Raw genomic sequence first — 26,271 nt, forward strand, 5'->3', positions numbered from 1 at the left:
TCATAAGAATAGCCGGTACAGGTTTTTCAACAACCGGCAAGTCCATCAAGAGCTCACGCAGCCATTCTGCCTCAACAGTAGCTGTGTCCAAAGCAGTTAATTCTGCTTCCATAGTTGACCTCGTCAATATGGTTTGCTTGCAAGACCTCCATGACACTACGCCACCACCATGAGTAAATACATACCCACTTGTTGCGTAAAGTACATCAACATCGGAGATCCAATTTGAATCACTATATCCTTCTAGCACAGCAGGATGCCCTGAATAAGTAATTCTGTAACTCATAGTACCTCTCAGATAGCGCAAGACCCTTTCTAGTGCATGCCAATGATCATCACCCGGGTTGGACATGAACCTACTCAGTTTGCTCACAGCAAAAGAGATATCTGGTCTTGTGGCGCTAGCTAAGTACATGAGTGAACCGACAATTTGAGAGTATCTTAATTGATCTCTCGTTTCTTTCTTGTTCTTTCTGAGTGTCACGCTGGGATCATAAGGTGTTGGAGAAGGCTTGCTATCCATAAAACCGAATCGGTTCAAGACCTTCTCAACATAGTGAGATTGCGTTAATGTAATCCCACTCTCATCCTTAATAAGTTTGATGTTTAGAATTACATCGGCTTCTCCCAGATCTTTCATGTCAAAACTTTTTGATAGAAAAGACTTGACCTCATTAATTGCATTAATGTTTGTACCAAAGATCAGTATGTCGTCCACATACAAACATAATATGACACTATTGCCCCCACCATGGCGATAGTAAACACACCTATCAGCCTCGTTAATGACAAATCCTGCAGAAGTCAGAGTTCTTTCAAACTTCTCATGCCATTGCTTAGGTGCCTGTTTCAGACCATACAAAGATTTTAACAACTTGCACACCTTTCTCTCTTCACCCTTTACCACAAACCCGTCAGGCTGATCCATATAGATCTCCTCTTCCAATTCTCCATTGAGAAAAGCTGTCTTTACATCCATTTGATGAATGATAAGACCATAAGAGGCAGCCAAGGAAAGTAACACTCGAATGGTGGTCATTCTAGCAACGGGTGAATAGGTGTCAAAGTAATCTTCGCCTTCTTTCTGAGTGTAGCCCTTGGCCACTAGCCGCGCCTTGTACTTATCAATAGTACCATCAGGCTTTAGCTTCTTTTTGAACACCCACTTACAGCCCACAGGTTTACAACCATATGGTCTATCAGTTAGTTCCCAAGTTCCATTAGAAAGAATTGAGTCCATCTCATTATGAACAGCTTCTTTCCAATCATCTACATCCGGAGATGCATATGCTTCTGCAATCGTCTTGGGTGTGTTGTCCACAAGGTATACAATGAAATCATCACCAAAGGATTTTGCAATCCTTTGTCTCTTGTTCCTTCTAGGAACTTCATTGTTATCCTTCTCAAGGACTTCCTCATGTGATTGTTCGAAATATTCATCAGTTGTACTAGATTCAGGAATTATCTCAGAAGAAAATCTAGCAATGCTATGCATATCTTTCATAGGAAATATGTTCTCAAAAAATGTTGCATCACGAGATTCCATTATAGTATCAACATGCATATCAGGTACTTCAGATTTTACCACTAAAAACCTATAAGCAATGCTCCGTTGAGCATACCCTAGAAAGACACAATCCACTGTCTTTGGTCCAAGTTTGCGTTTCTTAGGAATAGGAATATTGACCTTTGCCAAACATCCCCAAGTGCGCAAATAAGAAAGTGATGGTTTTCTCCCAACCCACTCCTCATAAGGGGTTTTCTCTTTATTATTGTTGGGAACTCTATTCAGGACATGACATGAAGTCAATAGAGCCTCCCCCCACCATGCCTTAGATAAACCAGCAGTGTCTAACATGGCATTCACCAAGTCAGTCAATGTGCGGTTTTTCCTCTCGGCCACTCCATTTGATTGAGGTGAATAGGGAGGCGTCCTCTCATGAATAATACCATGTTACTCACAAAATTCATCAAAAACTTTTGGAAAATACTCTCCACCACGATCGGACCTAAGACGCTTGATCTTTCTCTCTAGTTGATTTTCAACTTCAGCTTTATAGATTTTAAAGTAGTCTAATGCTTCATCTTTAGTTTGCAACAAATAAACATAGCAAAATCTAGTCGCATCATCAATCAAAGTCATGAAATATCTCTTTCCACCTTTTGTCAACACACCATTCATCTCACAAAGATCAGAATGTATGAGTTCTAGAGGTGCCAAGTTTCTCTCCTCGGCGGCCTTATGAGGCTTTCGAGGTTGCTTAGATTGCACACAACTATGGCACTTAGAACCTTTGGCAACTGTGAAGTTCGGAATTAAACTCATGCTGGATAGCCGAGACATTAAACCAAAATTAATATGACATAAACGAGAGTGCCAAATACTTGCATCATCATTAACATTAGCACAAATTTGGTTTATTGACTTATTGCAAAAATCTGAAAGAGAAAAGCGGAACAAGCCTCCGCACTCATAGCCTTTTCCTATAAATTGTCCAAATCTTGACACGATTACTTTATTGGACTCTAAAACTACCTTAAATCCATCTCGACATAGAAGGGAGCCGTTAACTAGATTCTTGTTCATAGTAGGGACATGCTGCACGTTCCTTAGTTGCACGATCTTTCCCGAAGTAAACTTCAGATCCACCATGCCAATGCCACGAACAGAAGCATGTGACCCATTCCCCATTAGGACGGAAGAATCCCTTGCGACCTGATAAGAAGTAAACAGGGAGATGTCAGCACACACATGAACGTTAGCACCCGAATCAATCCACCACGAAGATGATTGAAATACTGAAAGCACAATAGGTAAATTACCATACCCATCAGTATTGCTAGCGGTCACCATGTTGACAGTCTTGGAGCTTGTTTTCCCTCTGCGGTCTGCACGTTCAGGGCATTCCTTGGAAAAGTGTCCAGGCTTTCCACAGGCGTAGCACTCTAGCTCAGCCTTGTTGAACTTCTTCTTCTTGAAGGTAGTAGTCTTGGTAGGCTTGTTGAAAACAGGTTTGTTCTTCCCTTTGTTCTTGTTCTGTGGGTACCTCTGCACCATGTTAGCAGTAGGCTGAACCTCACCTCCTTTTTCAGTGGTATCTTTAGCCCGAGCTTTTTCTTCAACATCAAGAGATGCAATCAGATTTTCAACTGATATCTCCTGTCTCTTATGCTTCAGAGTTGTGGCGAAATTCCTCCATGAAGGAGGCAACTTTGCAATCATGCACCCAACCACAAATTTGTCGGGTAGAACACATTTAAGGAGTTCAAGTTCCTTCACAATGCATTGTATCTCATGAGCTTGTTCAACCACAGAACGGTTATTCACCATCTTGTAGTCATGAAAACTCTCCATGATGTACAGTTCACTGCCTGCATCTGTTGCACCGAATTTTGTATTCAGTGCATCCCACAGAATTTTTCCGTCGTTTATGTGCATGTACACATCACACAGACGGTCAGCAAGAACACTCAGAATGCATCCCACAAACATAGTATTGGCTTCCTGGAATTTTCTCCAATCTTCGTCGGTCATTCCCTCTGGAGCACCAACACTAGCGTGGAAAACTTTCAGAGCAGTAAGCCAGAGCGTGGTCTTCACCTGCCACCTCTTAAAGTGCACACCGGTAAACTTATCCGGCCTCAGTGCATCAGCGAATTCAGCCATAGTTAACTCAGGAAATTGCCTATAATTAGTTTTTTGGATTGTTGGAATATTAGGCAAGTTCATGATTAATTCCAGTAAATAATTCATGACTAGAAGAGATACTAGCATGCAATAATCTAGCAAACTAGAAGAACAGCAAGACATGCATAACAGCAGCAAACACGTAACAATAGCTGTAGAAACAGACATGAACAGAGGATGTTGGACGTACTGATCGTTAGCTATTATGGGTGCGACAGTGTTGATGACGATGTTGGCGACGATCTGCTGCTGACGGCGATGAATACGACGATGAGTAGCACCGCCCGACTTGGACGGAAGACGACCCGTGATGACGAATTTGAGCAGTCGCGCACAGCGCTTCCCAAAAACCTAATTCGTCCTCTCCCGGTGCAGGATCGCAAAGACGAACGGTTCCGGAGACCTGCTCTCCCACGCGCCGATGCACGCCGGCGTTTGGGATGGAGTAGACTACGATGGCGGCGCAAGTTGTGAGATGAGGCAAAACCCTAGGTGTTTTTCGGTGTGTCTCAGGCCGCAGCCGGTAGCTGTATATATATTAGGACCAGAGGCGGTATTGTGTCGCGACCACAATCCCAAACCGACTCGGTTTCTAATTCGTATACTTACCGGACAAGAAATCAAAAACTTGTCTGCCAAGACATAAAAATAAAACGGCAAAAGGAAGCTGCGCTCCTGCAAGGAGACAGACCGGATTTCGGCGGACCATTCACGCGCATGTTGCATGTACGCCTCGCCTCGCCTCGCCACGGCCCGGCGAGCGAGCGCGTGTGGTTTTCCCTTTCTCTTCTCACACACCACTTAGAGTGGTGAAGAGAACCCACTATATAAAGAGGTCCAACTCTTCTTCAACTTCCAAGGTGGGACTAAACTTAGCACCACCTCTTGCTATTTTACACATGGGCTTTGAGATTTCAGAAATTGCTATGGGCCTAGCCCATTAATTCTAACATACTGTAGCTTAATTATTCGGACGTGCTGCCCCAACTTTACTTCCGCTACACGGCACCGCGCGTCTAGTGATAACGATCTGATCCATCTCTCGTAGCATGTTACTGGATGTTCTGCAGGTATGAAATTTTAATTTGCATTCAACACACACTATCGTAGAACACAATAGCAAGGACATGTCTGCGGCAAGCCGAGCATAGGATAACATTTATAGCCAAAGCTTGGGCACGACCAATAGGGGGTGGTGACGATTTGCCGGGGAGCGGAGTCGGATTTGGCGGCCACACCTTTGGCGTTATATCAGGATTTCATCGTTCCGCACTTGGCTGATTAGTTTACTGCTCGCGTGTATAACTGGAAAATGATCAAATTTTATACAACTATTTTTTTGCAAATGTAAATGCAACTGAGTTAATATGAAAATTTAAATATGCTAGAGGTAGCATCATCGTTTCTATGCACCATCAACTTCGTGTCATTTTACTCCCCGGCCAAACACCAAGATCGACCATTCCATTCTATCTCGTGCCTCTGCCAAACACGGGAACAGAACCGTTCCATTCCGACCATTCCCCTTGGTTCCTCAACCAAACACACCCTTAGTTCGCATGTACCGATATGTCTTTCTGGTATCTGGCAACATCGATGACATTTGCCTTTTGACCCACACATGTCACATGACGTACAAATGTGCGTATCACATATCCGCTAGTCGCCTTGTGCCCAACCATCACCACCGAATATCCTACCAGAACTCCGACATCGGGGGACACATTCTTCTCTCTTATATGGACGAAGGTGCCCTCATCTGTAAACGTAACAATCGTCTTGTGAACCCTCGAAACCCTAACCTTGGTCACCCATTGACATCTTTCATGCTTCTGCATCTTCTCTTCTTCAATTGGAGCACGCGTCATAAAGAGAGTTGGTTGGTAAAATTTTAGACCGATACTCCTGGGAATTTCAATTATTCGATAATCAATCACTTATAGTCTAGAATACATTTGTAACTTAGCTGTAGAGAAATACATGATTTGTTATTCTTTTAAATAATAATGACTCAAAATATCCAAATAACTAGTAGAATACATTTCTTACACGGTAAGAAACATGAACTTTTTTCTCTCCATCTAAACCACAAGGAAAGAAGTAAAAACATGGAAAAGGACAAGTGATAAAACGGCGTCTTCTGCTCCACTTGTCTCTACCGCAGTCCACATACAAAACCGAACCACCGTCGCGAATCGTGAAGCGGATCCGACGCCCCGGGCGCCTCCTAATCACAAATCCGCTAGATAACTATGAGCACGAGTGCACTGTTCCATTTTCTTGACAACACAAGTGAAGTGCGTACAATAACGCTCACCATCAAGGCACCACCCCTGGTTGGCTCTAGTCTCTAGAATGCGTACATCACACCATCTTCTCCAGGCCACAAAATCCTGTGCCCCCGAATGTTGTTTCTTTCTCTGGCTTGCCTTGCAACACCGGTGATTCTCGCTGCAGAATGCTTGACTGCCGATCCACCTTTTGGATATAAAAGATTCGGAAATTAGAAAAAACCTAGCAGATATGGAAGTTTTCGTTAAAAACAGTTTTTTAACGACAATGGACTGGAGACGTATCAAAAATGGAGAACAAATTAACATGACAATAATCTGGTCATGATAACTTTTAATAAAAATAAACACAGTAAAGTAAAGTCAGCCTCTTCTCGTCAACTTCAATAATCCCAAAACAGCACTCTGCTTACTGACTGGAATATGAGAGCTTCCATTATGTTCAGCGACAACAAGCAACTACCAAAAGGAAGTAATGTAAGCTGCTGGCAGCAGTGAAAAGAAAGGAAGATATAACATGATTGCATTTGTAACTGAGCAGCCCTTTTCAGGAAAGAAGACAATTGCGCTAGGTATATGACTGGAGGCAGAGGACGAAAAAAATTTAAGGTGTGGCGAAGTCTTAAGGAAATAATTCTTTTGATGCAAATCAAAAGAGTCAAGACAAATTACAAACGAAAAACCAAATACAATGAATATGTAGGCATGTTTCAATAGGAAAACAACCTAAAATATACCGATAATGAAGCTTTCAATGGCATGTGCCGAAATATTGACACTTTCACGGGTGCTTGGATTTGATTTTGAGTTGCTGCCACTACCAAGCACTTCAAAATACTTCTTCAAATCTGCAATCACAACATTAATATATCACTACAATCTGCTTGAATTTAAGGCTTGAAGCTGCTGTTCAAAATTGCTATAAAATTTCAGAACAAAGAGAAATTACCTCTTCCCCTTTTCTTTGGATTTGCTAGTCCATTCCCCTTTCTATCCATCTTCTAGTAATCTGGACAGAACAGCACCGGTTGGGCATCTTATTAGCTTGTACGTATAATCATCTAAAAACAAAAACTTGTTCGTACAGTACACAGTTATATTCATAATTACTGCAGTTGGTTCGGAACTTCAGATCCTGAAGAATTGACAGACGAAAAATCGGCAATACCTAACAAAGTGGCTGCAACTAGTCTCTGGTTCGGACCCTGAGTAATTACCAAGGAATTGCCAGGAAAATCCCAATGGAGCTTGCTGCCGCCACTGGAGCCACCGGTTGCTGCCGCCGCTGAAGACGTCGCTTGCTGCCTTAGCTGGAGCCGCGCTGCAGCCACCGCTGGAGCTTGCTGCCGCAGCCCTCTAAGCCCCCAGCCTGCCGCCGTCGTCAGTCGCCCGCCTGGTCCTCGCGACCTGGCCAGCCGCCGCCGCCGCGCTAGCTTAGGGTTGCGTCGCGTCTGGTGAGCGTGCGTGTGTGTCGTTTTTTTTTTTTTTTTGCCTCATGTTCGTGGGCGCTCGATCGAATCGATCCTGCCCGCGGTCGATCTCCACGGGGCACCGCTACTGGCCCAACAGCCTGGATGCGTCAGCCCATCAGGCTCTGTACCAGCGCTGCAGTCGAACGAGTCCAGAGTTTGCCGATCGGTAGATCCGTAGATGCATACGTATTAAATTTTTTTTTGCCCGAAATCAAGGTATGGCGGCTGCCATACCCTGCCCACCGGAGCCCTCCGCCAGTGGACTGAAGACTGTATGGAAAGATTAGGAAGGAATGCTAATTGACGTTTCATTTCTTTTTCTTTTTCATGAAAGAAGACAATTGCCCTAGTATCAGTATATTGAAGAATTCACCTTTTGTTAGCCTTTTCTAACTGGATCCAGAAATTTTCTCTTTGTGCATGTGTAGTCACTTTACACTCTCCTTTATAATTATAACACATACAAAACTAGAAACTTAATTGTAACTATTGTAGTTAAATTTAATTATAAAATCAGTATTAGAGAGCTGAATAATAAATTTCTAGAAGGGGTGATGTTTCTATTTCTTATTTCAATGTGATCAGCAAACAAATGCGCATAATCCAGTCAAAGGAGAGCACAATTTGATGGTCACTTCATTACAATCCACACATCCACACTTGTAGAAGAGCAAATTCAATCTTACCATCTAGCAAACGAAACCTGCAGCGTGAATCATCGCCCCAGACTGCATCCCCGCAACTGCGCGCACCCTCAAGCCCTCAAGCAGTCAAGCATGCCAGGGAAAAAGCCTGACTTAGAACTGCAAAACTGTGGTACTCCCTCCGGTCCTTTTTACTGCATATAAGAATTGTCTGAAGTCAAACTTTGACCATATTTAGATGAAAAAATATCAACATCTACAATATTAAAGTTATACGATATGAAAATTAAATTCATCACGCATATAATGATATTGATTTCATATTCTGTGTTGATATTTTTTCTATAAAGTTGGTCAAACTTTATGAAGTTTGACTTCACACAAATCTTAGTATATGCAGAGTAAAAAGGACAGGAGGGTACAGAATCTGCCATAGATTGTCAAAGAGATTCTGTGGTCCTTTCATTCAAATGGTTAGAACAAAGTATTGATGTGAAAAAACTAACATAAAAATGCAGTAATCCATTGGCATAATTGGGATATAATTCAAAAGTGTGAATTGCAAGGACTTCTAATTGCAAAATGAATCCTACATACAAGCAGAGAATAAGCTAGCAGATTTGCTAGGCAGGCCCTAACTCTACCTTAATCCTACATACAAGCAGATAATCAGCTAACAGATTTCCTATAAGTTTCTTCAGTACATGATGCAATCTCAACACATGACTATGCATATGCACAGCTATAGTATATAACTATATACTGACAAATTAACTATCAGAAATAATGAGATGGGATATTCATCCATCACACTATTCAAACAGTAACAACATGTTATGACCGGTTTAGCATATAACCGGAGGAGGCCCACTGGGCAGTAGTTAGGGGCTTGGCCCACAAGTTATCTTAGGTTAATTATTATGCAAGTTATCTAGGTTATAAATATAGGCTGTAAGACTCTTTTCGGAATTAAGCAATAAAGATATTTTCTATCCCTATTGCCCGGCTCCCAGAGGAGCCGGAACCCTAGCCGCCACCAGCCCTAACCGCCGCCGCCCTCCTCTTCCCTCGCGACGGCGCCGACGCGCCGGAGCACGCGCCCTCGCCCCCAACCTCCGCTGTTCTGCCCTTATAACCTAAGGAGTAGAGCCGGTAGGAACCCTAGTCCTACCAATTTGGTAATCAGAGACCAAGTTCCGATCATGTCGCTGCCACCACCACCGCCGGCGCTTTCCAGCGGCTCCACTGAGCCGATGACGATGGCGCCGCCCCTCACCGCGCCGATGACGACGGCGCCACCCCTCACCGCGTCGATAACGTCCGCCGCCGGGACAACCGCGCTGGCGGGCCTCGGCTCCACTACGGCCCCGGCCGCGCCGCCATCCCAGGTGCCCTCTGCGCCACCGCCGTCCGCCGTCTTCACGCCGGAGCAGGTCACGGCTACCCTGCGGGACCTCGTCACCGCCGTCCAGGGCCTCCACTTCCAGCAGCAGCAGTACGCGGCCGGGCCCTACATGCACCTGCCGACGGCGCCCGCTACCGCCTACGGCCACCCGCCGTGGCCGGCCCAGGGCGTCTCCCCGTTCGGTGCCCCTCTGATGCTGTCGTTCCAGGCGGCTTCACCAGGCGGCCCTCCGGCTGTCGCGGCGCCCCTCTGGCCCTCGGTGCCGACGCCGTCATCGGGCCCCTGGCCGATCCAGCAGATGTCGTTCCAGGCGGGACACCCCGGCGGGACCACGCCGGCCGCTGCCCCTCTGTGGTACCTGCAGCCACCCTCCCCCGCGGCCACCGACGCCCCCACCCACTCCCCGCCACCGACGCTACAACCACCAGCGCCGCCCCTGCCTAGCTCGGGGGCACCCCCGCCGACCTGCCTCCCGCTTCATCAGGTCCGGTTCCCGCCTTCCCCGTCGCCACTTCCGGCGTGGTCGGCTGGGTCTTCGCCTTCGCCGGTCTACACCATGGCCCCCGGACAGCCGACCCCGTTCCCGTAGTTCGGGGGGCCATCGGGTTCCGCCGGTCCCTACCCGGAGTACTCCGACCAGGCGCCACCCGCCTCGCTGCTCCGCACCTCCGAGCCAGCTCGACACGGTGTTCCCTCCCAGGCACCGCCGCGGTTCGCCAAGATCGACTTCGCCACTTATGACGGCACGGAGGATCCCCTCAACTGGCTCAACCAGTGCGACCAGTTCTTCCGCGGGCAGCGCACACACGCTTCAGAGCGGACCTGGCTTGCCTCTTATCACCTCCGCGGCACGGCACAGACGTGGTACTACACTCTCGAGCAGGACGAGGGTGCCATGCCTACTTGGGAGCGGTTCCGCGAGCTCTGCCTACTCCGCTTTGGGCCCCCGGTTCGCGGGAGCCGCCTGTCGAAGCTCGGCCGCCTTCCTTTCACCTCTACGGTGCAGGACTTCGCCGACCGCTTCCAGGCCTTGGCGTGCCATGCGTCGGGCGTGACGGCGCCCCGACCTCTTTGTTGGTGGCCTTCCGGATCACATTCGCGTCGACGTGGAGCTTCGCGGCCCTCAGGATCTCCAGACGGCCATGTATCACGCCCGGGCCTTTGAGGCTCGCGCCCAGGCCATGCTGCCGGCTACCCTGGCCCGAGGAGGCCGGCAGACCAGCCGCCCGCCACCTGCACCAGGCCGGCCGCCCCCGGCCTCACTGGCACCCACTACCTCGGCCTCGACGCACCCCTTTCGGCGTCTCTCTCCGGCGGAGCAGATGGAGCGGCGGCGCCAGGGCCTCTGCTTTAACTGTGACGAGCCCTATACGCCGACCCATGTGTGCCCGCGCCTCTTCTACTTGGAGACGGTCGATTTCACCGAGGAGGACGCTTTGGCCGATGAGGGCGCGGCACTACCACCCCCAGCGGCGGCTGAGGGCGCACCCGCGGCTGCCCCGGCGACGGTGCTCATGGTCTCTCTCCACGCGCCCGCCAGGATCCTTGACGAGCGGACCATGCTCTTGCCGGTGACGATCCACGGCGAGCGCTTGGTGGCCTTGGTGGATACAGGCTCCACCCATAACTTCCTGCCCGAGGCTACCATGCATCACTTAGCGCTTCAGCCGACAGGCGGGGAGCAACTTCGGGTCACGGTGGCCAACGGCGATCGCCTCCGGTGCCATGGCCTCGCACGGGACGTACCCATCACCATCGGCGGGGAACACTTCTCCATCACCTGTGCGGGCATCGACTTGGGCTGCTTCGATTTCATCCTTGGCATCGACTTCCTGCGGACCCTCGGTCCCATTCTTTGGGACTTCGACGCGCTGACGATGACCTTCTGGCGCCTGGGCCGCCGCACTCGGTGGGACGGCGTTGGGGGCGCCACGCCCCTACCACCTCAGCTTCAGCTGGCCGCAGCCACCTCTGAGGCCGAGCATCCGCTCTTGGAGAACCTTCTGCAGCAACACGGCGACCTCTTCACCGAGCCACAGGGTCTTCCGCCCGCCCGCGCATATGATCACCGTATACATCTCTTGCCGGGCTCCGCGCTGGTGGTGGTGCGTCCTTACCGTTACCCGCAGCTGCAGAAGGACGAGTTGGAGCGGCAGTGTGCGCTCATGCTCGCGGCAGGCATCATTCGGATCTCCACCTCGCCATTTACCGCGCCAGTGCTTCTTGTCCTCAAGTCGGACGGCACGTGGCGTTTCTGCATCGACTACCGTGCCCTTAATGCTGTTACGCTTAAGGACAAGTTCCCTATTCCGGTGGTTGATGAGCTCCTGGATGAGCTACACGGGGCGCGCTTCTTCACCAAGCTCGATCTCCGATCGGGGTACCACCAGGTGCGCATGCACCCAGATGACATCTCCAAGACGGCGTTTCGGACTCACCATGGCCACTTCGAGTTCTTGGTGATGCCCTTCGGCCTCACCAACGCCCCGGCGACCTTCCAGGCCCTGATGAACGACGTCCTCCGGCCCTACTTACGTCGGTTTGTGCTTGTTTTCTTTGACGATATTCTGATCTACAGCGCCTCTTGGGAAGAGCACCTCCAGCACGTCGCCATCATCTTCAACGAGCTTCGCGCGCACCATCTTCATCTTAAGCGCTCGAAGTGCTCGTTCGGGACGCCTTCCATCGCCTACCTCGGCCATGTCATCTCGGCCGACGGGGTGGCTATGGACGCCGACAAGGTGGCGGCCGTCGCAGCCTGGCAGACGCCGCACTCACCGCGGGCTCTTCGCGGTTTTCTCGGCCTCGCTGGATACTACCGGAAGTTCATCCGGGAGTTCGGCCTCATTGCGTCGCCACTCACGCGGTTGTTGCGCCGTGACGCCTTCGCCTGGGATGAGGAGGCGACAGCGGCATTCGAGGCCCTCAAGGGGGCCCTCACAACGGGGCCCGTTCTGCAGATGCCGGATTTTGACCGCCCCTTCGTAGTGGACTGTGGCGCCTCGGGTGCAGGGTTCGGCTTCGTGCTTCATCAGGGCGATGGCCCTATCTGTGGGGCCGGTCTTTCCAGATTCGCACGGACCATTACAGTCTCAAGTTCTTGCTGGACCAGAGGCTCTCGACCATGCCGCAGCATCAGTGGATTAGCAAGCTCTTCGGCTTCGACTTCTCCGTCGCGTACCGCCCGGGTCGTCTTAATACCGTGGCCGACGCCTTATCGCGCCGCGACGCCGACCTCGACTCCACCGTCGGCGCCTCCGAGGGGACGGCGCTGTGCATCCGCTCCGGGCCCACATTCGGCCTCTTCGCTGAGATTCGCCGGGCGACGGCGACCGCTGCCGACGCGGTCCTCCTTCGGCAGCAGCTGGCTGCCGGCGACCTGGAGGAGCCTTGGCGCTTCACGGACGGCCTGCTTCTCCATGGGCGCCGCGTTTTTGTTCCGGCACATGATGATCTTCGTCACCAGGTCTTGTTGCTGGCCCACTCGGCTGGTCATAAGGGTGTGCAGAAAACCCTCCATCGTCTACGCGCCGACTTCTACATTCCTGGTGATCGTGCCTCAGTCCGTGACTGGGTGCGATCTTGCATGACATGCCAGCGCAACAAGACGGAGACATTACGGCCGGCTGGTCTGCTTCAGCCTTTGGACGTGTCGTCTCAGGTCTGGGCCGATATCTCCATGGACTTCATCGAGGGCCTTCCCAAAGTAGGCGGCAAATCAGTCATTCTCACTGTGGTCGACCGCTTCTCCAAGTATGCCCACTTCATCGCGCTGGGACTTCCGCCAACACTATCCAGACTTTCAGCTCGAGGACGAGCTGTTTGCGCAGGCGGGGAGAGATGTTATGACCGGTTTAGCATATAACCGGAGGAGGCCCACTGGGCAGTAGTTAGGGGCTTGGCCCACAAGTTATCTTAGGTTAATTATTATGCAAGTTATCTAGGTTATAAACATAGGTTGTAAGACTCTTTTCGGAATTAGGCAATAAAGATATTTTCTATTCCTATTGCCCGGCTCCCAGAGGAGCCGGAACCCTAGCCGCCGCCAGCCCTAACCGCCGCCGCCCTCCTCTTCCCTCGCGACGGCGCCGACGCGCCGGAGCGCGCGCCCTCGCCCCCAACCTCCGTTGTTCTGCCCTTATAACCTAAGGAGTAGAGCCGGTAGGAACCCTAGTCCTACCACAACATAATTGGGAAGAACATAGCAGCAATGAAAATGAGGATCAGAGGAACGGGCATAACGCCTCGTTCCTACGTCTACACAATACATCGTAGTTCTAGTGACCTTGCTTAACATTTAATTAAAAAATTCTGCCAATAGCAAGCAAAAAAATAAACATTACAGAACGTTTAGATCTCACCTCAGGTTTCTAACACCTGAACTGCTTCCTGGATATAGAGCATCAGAGTAGCCTAAGAGATGATACATTCTGTATCCGTCATTCTGCCCGTTCTCAATCTTTGAGCAACCGGTTGAAATTCCTTTATCTGTTAGGGCTCCAAAACAGTACAAAAACTATTTACTTCAGATCATATATGAAGCTGCTTTCTGGGTATCTATTTAAGCATTCCGTTACCACAATCTATAAAGCAGGCCATGAGATCCCGAACTAATGAGCAAAATAAAATTGTCTGTTGAGTTCGCCGAAGGGGAATCTACCAATCAACATAGAAATGCCCAACCTACCAATATGTAGACACGTCCATCAAATAAGCACCACGCAATTTAACAATACCATAAGATGCAACTCCAAAGACTAGCTAACCATCTTCTACTTGCCAGAAACTTGACTACTGTTTCTAAGAACTGACACGAAAAAGGTGAAACCAACCCCTACATATTTAACATTATCTCTATTTTCTAATCTACCAACATTTGACTAATCTCCCAAGCTTTAAGCCTGTAATCTATATATTGTTGGTCATGTTGTAATGTGCCCCTTGTTCATATGATCAAGTCAGCAATTAATGGGAGAAGTCAGGGGCAATAACTAATGTACATAATACAAGAAACACTATACTTAAACAGAAGGATGCCCAGGTCTAGGCTTGGCTTCTTTTTAATCCCTATAATTCGGTACATAATAAACTAAATTCAACTGTAATTGGAGATTCACCAAGAACCGCGCACAACTTTGCTAGTTAAAAACACAAAATCTACAACCTGTACACTCAACATAAGATCAAACAAAAAATGCTAATCATTTACCAAGTAACTCAACAAGTTGCCTTTTTTATTTCCAATGCGCTCTGCAACACATTTTTAAAAATTCTATGCTGCAACAAATACTAAAGTGGATTTTTTAAGAGGTAAAAGCACCTACTTAAATTCAGAAACTTCAGTACAGAATAATAAATGCAAACTAATCAGCAGGTTGCACAATTCCAAATTTGGGTTGATTACATGCTCTCTGTGAAGAGCTCAGTGCATCTTTAGAATTTGTATCCTAGAAATAGCTACCATTCCAGAAACCACACAAAAGAAAATCATCATGCTCATCCCTAAGCACCACCAAGGCAACAAACATAAAGAATTTGCAGAAGCAAATCACATATCAAACCTCTAGAACGCTTGTGCATTGCTGGGATACTGGAAGAGGGCTTCACTGGTTTTGAAAAGGAACTGTGCCCTTACTTCTTCAGATTCAGAGCGTTCATCTCCCATTCACACACTTCCTTCAAACTAGCCAAAAATTGTATGAACTATGAAATAAGCATGAATCCAAAAATGGTACCATGGCATCAAACAACAAAGCCATTTGGGAACAAACACTCACCCTTTGCAGCTTGGAGTGGATCAGGGGGGAATCAGGAGAGAAGCATTCAGCGAGACAGTGGATACCTCCTGGATGCACCCCTACATGCACAGTTTATGGTTTTAATAATCGCAATACCTTCGCAACTTGAGGATTACTGTATGCTTCAGCACCAACAATTCACGTATTTTGCCTAATGTGTCAATGTCCAAGATTTGGCAACAGTTTGCTAACATACAGGTTTTCCAGGAGGCAGGACTGCCAGCAGTACAAATATACACCTAGGTTCTACACAATGTCCACAAAGGATTGGTGCGCAGATCTGAGATGGCCATAACACTCTTCGCTGCTCTTGAAGTTCGCCAAGCATGCCCAGCAAATGTGGCAGCCGCATCTGCACTCAACATGGTTGCAGCCTTCAGCTTTTTCGACCGTGTATCCACAGGAAGGGCAGTTCTTCACATTCTCCTTCCCTTTGCGCCATTCAAGAAGTGTTGCGTCTGGGTCTTCCTTGTATTCTCTGTAAGCCTCACAGGATATGAAAGGATGATACTCGAGATGGCACTTGGTGCAGATCTCCACATAGCAAGCCCCACAGACAAAAGGCTTGGTCTCTGCATCTGGAGCTGCCACCTGGTAGATGGATCGGCAATCCGGTGTTGGGCAGAAACGGTATATTCCTGCCCTAGATGCAACAAATGCCCTTAAGGAAGCACTGAATAGGTCCTCCAGCTTCTCATTTGACACGAGGTGCTTCAGATCAACAATGAGGAATGGCTTCTTGCACCCAGTTTTGAGGCAACAAACAGGGAACCCATCATACGATTTTGTGGCAACTTCACACTGATCCACCAAGCAAGCCCGACAAAATATGTGCCCACACGATTCAAGCTTAAAAGGATCTTCCGTCTCACACAAGCAAATAGCGCATGCATCCATTGAAAGCTCATTGTCAGCCACCCTTTGATTATCATCTTTACTGCCTCCAACATTCTCTGACGGAAGGTGAACCGGGACATTGTGTTTAACTGAGGTTATCAGCTCAGAGATCATCCCCTCCACCCTTCGCTTATCCTCTTTACTGCCCCAAACTTTAAGTATATGGCGGTGTTTATGTAACTCAACCTTTACCGAGGGCATCACAGTCTTGAATCCTTCCAGATCAACTCCAAAATTTTCTACTGTTTTCTTCATCAAGTCTGGAGGGAGGTTATGCCCACGAAGACAAATTTCAAGAGGCCGCTTCTCAAGGAGCTGTGGAAGTGCATGGACCAATTTCGCTTCAGCTTCAGCCATGTGATGTTGGTGTCCAAAGACTTTAATATTTAGACTTTGCCTGTCATACAAAATGTAAGTACCAGTTTCTTGTTCAATTGATTTCAAATGTGCTACACCATCACGGGATAAGAGCATCTGAACTGCACTTAATGTCAGATCAGGGTGGTCTATGGTTTTCCCTTTCATCAAAATCTCAAGTGGCCTTCTCAGATCTGCTATTGTTTTTGTGGCATTTGCAGTGAGCCTTACTCAGAAAATACCATTCTCGGTCTTCTCATAATTGTAAGACACACCTGCATAAAGTACACTGATTAAGACTTCGAACTTGCCAGCTGATATAAAATTATGTGCTAAACATTCTTCTTGTACATAAGTTGGAACCTGATGAGTTTGCTGGTTTTGAGAAACATCAATGAAGTAGCACACACATTAATTCGGTACAAAATTTACATTGATATTCGGAAACAGATGATGTTATGATTTTATCAGTGGAGATTCACATGTTAGCTGAGGGATCAGCTGACCCCACAGCTTTTTTATCACAGCCTTAGTTTCATTCAGATGTGTGTTAAAAAGTAGAAAATTTCAGACAGATTAATGCATTTGAACCCACAGCCTTTTTGTCACTGGCGCCGCCACTGGATTTTATGCTTCTCATGAAGATATTGAGATAAAATAGACAATGAGCTATATGTTCCCCGGTTCAAATTTATATGAGCCACAACTCATAATGGTTTTCTCCCTGGAGCAAGCGAAGACTTCGAAAAAATGTAATTGAGAAAAATGGCTTTGCCCCTAATATAGATTCTTTATTAGCTAATATAAATTCTTTGAAGAATGGTCATGTTTTTATATAATTAGTCTTTCTTTTGAGCTTGTCTATTACGGTACAGAAAAATCAATCCTGTCACTCTTAAAGAACGGGTAAAAGGAATTCAAGCTAAGGGACCCAATGAGGAAATTCCTTATTTGGCACTACATTAAAATGTGCTTCCCTATTTGGGCCAGGAAAAAAAATACTTTCCTATTTCACACTGCCTCTAACTTGTATGCCTTTTATGACACTGTCGTCTATGTTGGCCACTAACGGTGTTAATAACACCTGAAAAGACGCTTTTGCCTCTAATGTAGTATGTGACCAAAATTTTGACCAAAGCACTGTGATGAATTTTGGAGGACCTTTCGATTTTTTTCATGGTTACATGGACAGATGATACATACATACATTAGGTAGTACACGCACACATCCCCTAAAAAAAAGGTAGTACACACAAACATTACATGCCAGCCAGGCGGCCACTAGTAGCAGTACACGACTACACGCCCCGACCAGACTGCAACGTGCGCACAAAGGTGTGCCATAAGGCGGCAGCTTAATTCCTCCTCCATCTCCCACACATGCGCTTCCGGCAAGAACGATGGTCACGGTGGTGGCACAGCTGCTGGAGGAGGCACACGCTGGGGTTCGTGGCAGCGTATCAACCAGCACCCGGAGCTGGCATTCCAGGAACAGCACACCTCCGTGCTTGACGCTCTAGGTGTCCCCTACATCCGCGCTGTGGCACTGCAGCGCCGTAGACCGACCACGCAGATGAGCTCACCGACAGCAAATTGACGGCAAATTTGACAAATTTGACCTATAGACGAAATCAAATCACAGAATAAACAATCCGTGAAACTATTTCACGCGGCTGACCTTTTTGTGTGACGCCTGACACGAAGGCGCCACACTACACTGTGCAACGCCTCACAGATAGGCGCTACACGGCCAGCGTCGCACCCGTGTGATCAGAAAATTACTAAGTCTGTGTGCAGCGCCTGAGAGCTAGGCGTCACACTATACAGTGTAGCGCCTGAGAGCTAGGCGCCACAGGTCAGCCGCGTGAAATAGTTTCACGGACAGTTCATTCTGTGATTTGATTTCGTCTATAGGTCAAATTTGCCCAAATTGACACCCCCCCCCCCCCCCCCCCCCCCTCACCGACAGCCATTCGACCCCCCCCCCCCCCCTCTCACCAACAGCCATTCGACACACATTAGGTAGTACACACACATCCCCTAAAAATAAAAGGTAGTACACGCAAACATTATATGCCGGCCACTAATAGCAGTACACGACTACACTCCCCGACCAGACTGCAACGTCCGCACAAAGGCGTGCCATAAGGCGGCAGCTTAATTCCTCCATCTCCCACACGTGCGCTTCCGGCAAGAACGATGGTCACGGTGGCGACACAGCTGCTGGAGGAGGCACACGCTGGGATTCGTGGCAGCGTATCCACCAGCCGTAGACCGACCACGCAGATGAGCTCACCGACAGCCATTCGACCCCCCCCCCCCCCCCCCAACACACACACACACCACCACCACCACCACCAGCAGCAGCGCGCTGCCGTTCCACGCAACACCGCCCACCCCCAGACCCTGGACCTGCACCTCTCTTCACCAGTACCGCTGCCTCCGCCAACGGCCACGGACCGCGACCGCCGATACCAGCACCTCTCTCTTCACTGGTACCGCTGCCTCTGTCAACGGCCACGGACCGCGACCGGCGATACCTGCACCTCCTGTTTGTCGATCTGGCACTCCCGCTCAATGAATTTGCACACCTGGCGGATGACCGTGCTGGAGGCAAAGGAGGACAGCAAGGACAAGGACACACAGGGGCAGGGGCAGGGGCAGGGTCGTGTGTGCACGCAGAGGCAGAGGAGGCGGTTGCAGAGGCCGTGCAGGCACTGCGCCGTAGGGCACGGGCGGCTGCTTCCAGCAGTACCAATGACTGCTTCAGTCCATCTTGGGTGGGGATTGGGGGAGAAATTGAAGGGGATGGATCGGTGGACAAAGAGTGGGAGGGAGAGAGCGACTTGGGCGTGATGGCCTGTTTTTTTTTTCCTTTCTAGTGATGTACAGCCAGCGGTAGTTTCGTCCATGCAACAAAAAACTGACAGGTCTTAGACCTTATATGCTAGCGGTGGCTGACGGTGTCACGAAAGGCATGAAAATAAGATCCGGTGCCAAATAGGGAAAAAAGTTTTTTCCAGGGCCAAACAGGGAAGTCATCACTATCCTAGTGTCAAATAAGGAAAGATACTAAAGGCATGAAAAATCTTGAAGTTTCAACAAAAAAAGAAAACACTGCAACACCAGTAGCAGTAAGTTGCTCCCTAGGGAGATGAGGGTCCTAGATGAGTTTCCGGAAAAGATGGCTCACAAAGTCTGGCTACCTCATATAAAACTAAACTAAGTGAAAAAAAGAAAGACAAAAAGGAATACAAAAGCAACCACAACTGAGGAATGAGAGATTCAACCAATAGAACAGTGAAAAAAATCAATGCATTTAGCGAATGAGGAATGCAGGCACACCTTTTTGGCTTCGGAAGCTCTCAAGCAGAGAGGTCACTTCCTGGCTGATAACATTGTAAACACGCACTGAACAGGACATAGTGCTATGAAATACATGCTTGCACTGTATTATCTGCCAAGGTTGACAACAAGGAAGAATACTTCCTTCAAGATGGTCCAGTGCTCTTGCAGCTTCTCGATGAAGATTTCCATCAAAAGTTAAAGTTGCTCTCATCATCGAGTCATTTTCCTCGGGAGGGAACACTTCAACACGGAAACTTTTTCCAGGAAAACTCTTGTTTGGCATGAATGGAGAAATTTCTCTAATCAGCACTTCTTCGCATACAGAAACAGAGGGGCTAGCTATAGTGGCTTCCTTGACCCTGAGCAGGCGGATATTAAGGATTCTCCTTGTTGTTGTGCTGCGAAAAGCATCATATAGTTCCCGCTCCGAGACATGCAATGGAATTCTTTCGACAAATACACAGTTCTCCTCCTTCGTACTAACCCTACAACTGATATACCTTCCATCGATTCCTAAGGCAAAGCAGTCATCTACAACAGATTGAGCTTCCCCACTGGCACATGTTACAAGTGCAAGGCCCCTGCTTTCCTTACGTGGCCAACATAATTTAGCTCTTACTGAAGGAAATCGTAAACCTTGATTATCAGGAGAACATACAGGAACTATTCTTAGAGAGGAACCATGAAATTCTACCCCGTTCAATTTTGAGACAGCATCTTCAGCATTTTCAGGTTTGAGGAATGTAATCTTCCCCCATTTAGTTTCATCTGAGCCTAGCCGGAAATTTCCACTGGATTTATGAAAATTAGCAATACCGGAGACAAGACTATCCACCAAGCTAATAAGCTCCTTGTCATTGATGTCACTTGCATTTTGATGTAGAACCTCTACTGTCAGATATCTCTTCCCAAGTTCTAAATGTTTGACTTCAGCACCTGAGCCAAATAGTGCAATAGGAGAACTGCCTGACCTCTCGGGAAATAAACTTCTCTCAAGGCACTCGTTCCTCATCAACTTACCTTCACATTCCAAAGCATTGTTAACAATGCAAAAGACCTTCTCCATGTGCTGTGCGGTAGCAAATAACACAACTTCGTTATTGTTAAAGTTAACTTCAACAGTTAATCGGTCATCCTTGCAATCTTCCTTGAGACGTGAGATGATCTTCTGCTGATTTTGGCCAGATTTGCCAACAAATTTTCCCAGCAAGTTATTACCAAGCCCACTAATCACCTTTATCTGCAATTTATGTATCTCCAGTTGCTGAATGGAAGACATTGGGTGAATTGCATACAAAGCATCATGATCAACAGCAGTTACGCATACCAGATATTGATTTGGGACGGATAAGATTTCTGAAAACACCACCCAATCTGGCTTGGTACAATAATTAAGCAATGAGCATGAGGGATGAAGGTTCACAATCTGATCTGTTGAAATCACCTGGTAACCAAACCTTTCATGTCCTAAAAACATAGCAAGATTACCTGCAAGAGATGACAGGATAATTCTTTTTAGCAACTTATCATGCTCACTGGGAGCCTCAGGATTCCAACACCAATAACTTGGGATTATAATTTTCAATTCATGCTTTAGACAATTTTCAAGTTCTGATATAGTTTCCTGGCACCTCCTCATGGTTTTGGCGTTGATGCTGTTCTGCCAACACCACATGTTCCTGTTTTCATGCCCGTCCTCCCATTTCTTATAAACAGCGAGTAGAGTGAACAGATCTCCATCTTGGTGACACAAACGGACTTTCTGAAGGTCAGCTTTGTGTTTCTCCTCATCAGTGCCCACTCTACAAAAGATGCTGCTAGAATTTGCCATAACTGCAGCTAAAACTACACCTTCCTTCCTCAAACCAAAACCAAAGCAATCAAGCATAATTTTTCCAAGCCTTGGCTCAATTCCCAATTTGACCAAGTGGCGTCCGGTATCAGTCAGCTCATAGCAATTACAATTACAATTGACAGCACCCAACTGTTCAAGGTTCTTCACAGCCATATTGATTGCTTCTGGATTTGGGGCATCAACAAACTCAAAATTCTGTGCATCTTTAACACCCAAAGCAAGTATTCTTAGAACAGCAGTGCCAAGATGAACTTTTTGGATTTCAGGTTCTTGATGCAGTTCCATCATACTGAAGTCGGCTTCGGAGTAAAGCCTATAACACTTCCCCACTCCTGTTCGACCTGCCCGGCCAGCGCGTTGATTAGCTGAACTTTGGGAAATCCAATTGACTTTCAGAACATTAAGACCACTGCTAGGCACAAATCTGCTGTCCTTGACCAGTCCAGAATCAACAACATACTTCACTTCTTTTATAGTAAGTGATGTTTCAGCTATATTAGTGCAGAAGATAATTTTTCTCATTCCAGAATAACTTTTGAAAACACGACTCTGTTCCACAGGGGAAAGCTTTCCATAAATAGGAAGTACCACCGCACTTGCATCGGTGAAATTTTCACAAGCCCATTCAACTTCTAGCTGGGATGTCAAGAAAGCAAGGATGGCACCCTCTTCTTCGTTCTTGTGGATGATGCTTACCTGTCTTATAACATCATTGACATAAGAAGCAGCAGCACAAGGACCACGCAAAGAGCTTGCCACAATATTGAAAGAAGCATCAACTGATACATCAGGTACATATTTAATTTCAACAGGAAAATTTCTCCCTTTCACATGGAATGTTTGGCAGCCATAAAAGTATTCAGCAAGTCTATTAGCATCAGCAGTGGCAGACATTATAATGAGTCGCAAATCCAACCTATCAAGCAGCTTCTTCTTGATCAAAGCTAAGAGAAGATCGGTGTTCAAGCTTCTTTCATGAGCTTCATCAACAATGATATAGGAAATGCCATTCAGGTCCGCATCGTTCATACAGTGATGTAAAAGACAACTATCTGTGCAAAATATAATCTTCGAACTGAAGTTTTGACCATTCAAAAAGCTTGAATATGACGACATAAAATTGTCCGCATAGCAGCCCTTGCTTTCTTCATCTACTCTATGTGCCAATGATAAAGCAGCAATTTTCCGAGGTTGTGTGCAGACAATTGAATCGTTACCAGAAAGACCTGAGTCAGCAAGAAACTGAACTAGTTGTGTGCTTTTCCCAGAACCAGTTTCCCCAATTAAGATCATAACCTGTAGAGAAGAAAGCTCGTATAATTGAACCTTGACTTTTGCATCAGCATGTTACGGCCGACAAATTCAAATAAACAAGTGAAACTAAATGGTGCACTGCAATATAATAACATGCACATGACAAAGCTCCACAGGCACGGCTCTTTCTCATTGATCCTAAGCATGCAACTCCATAGTTAAAGAATGCACACGGAGGCAGGCGCTTAAGCGTGCCTACGTTATAGAAAAACTTCTAGCGCTTTATTACGCTTATTAAGCATCGCTTTAGTTAGAAAAGCACAAGACGGTGGCAAAACGCACAATTAACGCCTAACGTTTTCTTTAACTTTGTGAAAAATCATAAATTATCAAATGGGTTGCACTGCATTGCAAATTTGCAATGCCATCACAAATAGAACTGCAAATAAGTCACCTGGTTATTGAAAATGTGATTGAGAATCTTTCTGCGGTATGCGTAGATTGGTAGCCCCTCGTTGAGCGTCCTGCACTCGCGCAGCATCATCATGTGCAACCTCACAAAGTCCACATCCTCTCCTTCCCCAATCCCAAACACATCCACACCTTCTTCCTCCACCTCCTCCCCGTCATCCGTCCCACGTAACATGGCGCGCGTTATCAAACTCATCGCTGCTTTGTACTCGGCAATTCGGGCATCTACCAATTCCTTCTCAGCCTCCAGCGTTTTCTTCTGGAGATTGAACTGATCGAAGTCGCGGAAGTTATTGTGACCGCGCAGGCGGCGTTTCACAGACTGGATGGAGACTGCGAGCTCAGCGGAGCGGGCGGCGGAACGGGAGATGAGGCCGGAGTCGAGGAGGCGGGACGCGTGGGAGGCGAAGAGGGAGGCGACGAGAGGGAAGGCGTGGGAGGCGAGGGCGGCGTCGGGGAGGTGCGGGGTGAGGAGGTGGAGGCCGTCGAGGCGGAGCGACCAGAGCTCGCGCGCGGCGGCCGCGGCGGCGGGGAGGGAGCGGAAGAGGAGTCGGGCGGCGTGGCGGCCGGAGGAGCAGACGGAGAGGCCGTCGGGAGGCGGCGACTGGAGGCCCGCGACGAGGGCGTCGACCTCCGTGGCCGGCGGGGAGGAGAAAGTGGGGCCCGCGAGGAGGAGGATCACCGCGAACTGCCGCGCGTGCGGGGGCGGCTGGCGGAGGCGCTGCTGGCGGTGGAGGTGGGGAGGCGGCGAGACCCGGTCCGGCGGGCGGAAGGGGCGGCGGTCCTGAGACGGACGCATGGCGTCGGCGTGCGCTCCGAGGGTTTTGGAGGGTTTCGGCGATGGTTAGAATCGAGGTCGCGGGGGGAGCCCTGCCCTGGGTCGCCGGAGTCGGTGCGGTCGCGCTTCAGGGGACGGTGCGAGATTCTGGTCGAGTTAATTGCACGTTGATACCACACTTCAGCATCTACTCACGGACTGGTACTATTACTCAGAAGTTTTACAGTTCAGTATCAATTCAAGGCCTAAGTGTTACAAAACGGTCTAAGCTATGTATAAACACATATTGACGGTGTATCTGACCTCTGTGACCCGCTGTAAGGGGCTGATGTGGCATGCTTACTCAAAAGTTTTACAGTTCAGTATCAATTCAAGGCCTAAGTGTTACAAAACGGTTTAAGTTGTGTATAAATGCGTATTGACGGTATATCTGACCGCTGGGACCCGCTGTAAGGGGCTTATGTGGCATGCTCTTTTACAAAAAGAACCCTTACTTTTTATTTAATCACGCATATACCCTCTGTTTGTCAAAAAAAGGTATTGCCGCAAGAAATACTTTTATCGAAAATAACCACACGCGCGCCTGCTACACAGTTAATTGCATGTTGATACCACACTTCAGCATCTACTCACGGACTGGTACTATTACTCAAAAGTTTTACAGTTCAGTACCAATTCAAGGCCTAAGTGTTACAAAATGGTCTAAGCTGTGTATAAACGCGTATTGACGGTGTATCTAACCGCTGGGACCCGCTGGAAGGGGCTTATGTGGCATGCTCTTTTACAAAAAGAACCTTTACTTTTTATTTAATCACGCATATACCTCTGTTTGTCAAAAAATGGTATTGCCGCAAAAAATACTTTTATCAAAAATAACCAAACGCGTATTGACGGTGTATCTAACCGCTGGGACCCGCTGGAAGGGGCTTATGTGGCATGCTCTTTTACAAAAAGAACCTTTACTTTTTATTTAATCACGCATATACCTCTGTTTGTCAAAAAATGGTATTGCCGCAAAAAATACTTTTATCAAAAATAACCACAAGCACGCCTGCTGCCGGGTTTCGAACCCACGCCGTGCCGTCCTAAGCGATAGCTGGCTGCCGCTGCACTACTGCTCCTATTCCTTTAGAAAGGACGCCTAAATATATATATACCTTGCGATGTTCGATTTTTTTACGAAGTACAAAAACGCGCACCCGCCCGCCGGAAATCGATCCGCGCCGAGTCGTTCGCGGCGCGCCCTTGCTGTCTCTGCCCCATGGCATCCTATGCGTCAACTCGTTCGTATACGTCTTTAAACTCCGAGCAGTTCCAGTTCTTACACGATATAGAAAATATTATATGACATTAAAAAAATGTTCATCGCGTCATATAATTAAAAATCTGTTCATTGCATCATATATTAAAAGTTTATCGTATAAAAGCTTATCATATATTAGAAAATGTTCACTACATCTTTTAATATATATATATATATATATATATATATATATATATATATATATTAAAAATTATTAATATACAATGATCTTATTTAAATATACGATTTCATATTATAGAAAGTTTATCTTTTTTGGGAAAAGTTAAAAAATATTTGTGCATTTGAAAAAAAATGTTCAGAACATTTTTGGGAAAAGTTGAACGTGTATGTAAAAGCCGTAAATGTATTTTCTAAAATGTTCATCATGCATTATAAAATTTATTACGATAACAAAATAATTTTTAGTACATGTTATCAGTTTTTCGAGTAACTGTGCATTAAAAATACAACAAATATATGCAGTAACTATGAGTAACTTTTCGAGTAATTTTTTATCATATTTTTTAAAAAAATTCATCTTATATTTAAATAAGATATTTCTATATTGAAAATGGTTAAATATATATAAAAAATCACAGAAAAAGATTTAACAGCGCACTTATACATTTTCTGTCAAATCTACTGTGTCAGGTACAACAACGTGGCAGCGGGCCCATGTGAGTCCTTCTTGTCAGTGGGATGGAAGAAAT

The 26,271-nt window shown here is 47.2% G+C and overlaps 2 protein-coding genes and 1 long non-coding RNA gene across 5 annotated transcripts; all 3 read right to left on the reverse strand.

Moving 5' to 3' along the window:
- Positions 1–5,655: 5,655 nt before the first annotated feature.
- Positions 5,656–7,481, reverse strand: LOC123074141 (uncharacterized). 2 transcript variants are annotated; one of them, XR_006435878.1, is made up of 4 exons: positions 7,148–7,481; positions 6,929–6,988; positions 6,717–6,827; positions 5,656–6,166 (listed from the first exon to the last, which is right to left on the reverse strand). It is a non-coding gene; the product is annotated as an uncharacterized lncRNA (long non-coding RNA). The 2 variants fall into 2 exon arrangements; XR_006435877.1 differs by having other exon boundaries at positions 6,706–6,827.
- A 540-nt stretch (positions 7,482–8,021) lies between these two features.
- Positions 8,022–16,755, reverse strand: LOC123077469 (ATP-dependent RNA helicase DEAH12, chloroplastic). The gene is made up of 4 exons (XM_044499746.1): positions 15,278–16,755; positions 15,062–15,183; positions 13,862–13,988; positions 8,022–8,289 (listed from the first exon to the last, which is right to left on the reverse strand). Exon 1 carries the CDS (start codon positions 16,718–16,720, stop codon positions 15,545–15,547), a length of 1,176 nt encoding a protein of 391 aa, XP_044355681.1. The 5' UTR covers positions 16,721–16,755; the 3' UTR covers positions 8,022–8,289; positions 13,862–13,988; positions 15,062–15,183; positions 15,278–15,544.
- On the reverse strand, positions 16,592–24,627 carry LOC123077468 (ATP-dependent RNA helicase DEAH11, chloroplastic). 2 transcript variants are annotated; one of them, XM_044499744.1, is made up of 3 exons: positions 23,464–24,627; positions 19,898–23,051; positions 16,592–16,827 (listed from the first exon to the last, which is right to left on the reverse strand). In XM_044499744.1, the coding sequence occupies exons 1-3, from the start codon at positions 24,277–24,279 to the stop codon at positions 16,784–16,786; spliced, it is 4,014 nt and encodes a 1,337-aa protein (XP_044355679.1). In that variant the 5' UTR covers positions 24,280–24,627; the 3' UTR covers positions 16,592–16,783. The 2 variants fall into 2 exon arrangements, with proteins under 2 accessions (XP_044355679.1, XP_044355680.1); XM_044499745.1 differs by lacking the exon at positions 16,592–16,827 and having other exon boundaries at positions 19,857–23,051.
- Between the last annotated feature and the right edge of the window lie 1,644 nt (positions 24,628–26,271).

The sequence above is a fragment of the Triticum aestivum genome, chromosome 3D, assembly GCF_018294505.1.
Source record: "Triticum aestivum cultivar Chinese Spring chromosome 3D, IWGSC CS RefSeq v2.1, whole genome shotgun sequence".
Lineage (NCBI taxonomy): Eukaryota > Viridiplantae > Streptophyta > Magnoliopsida > Poales > Poaceae > Triticum > Triticum aestivum.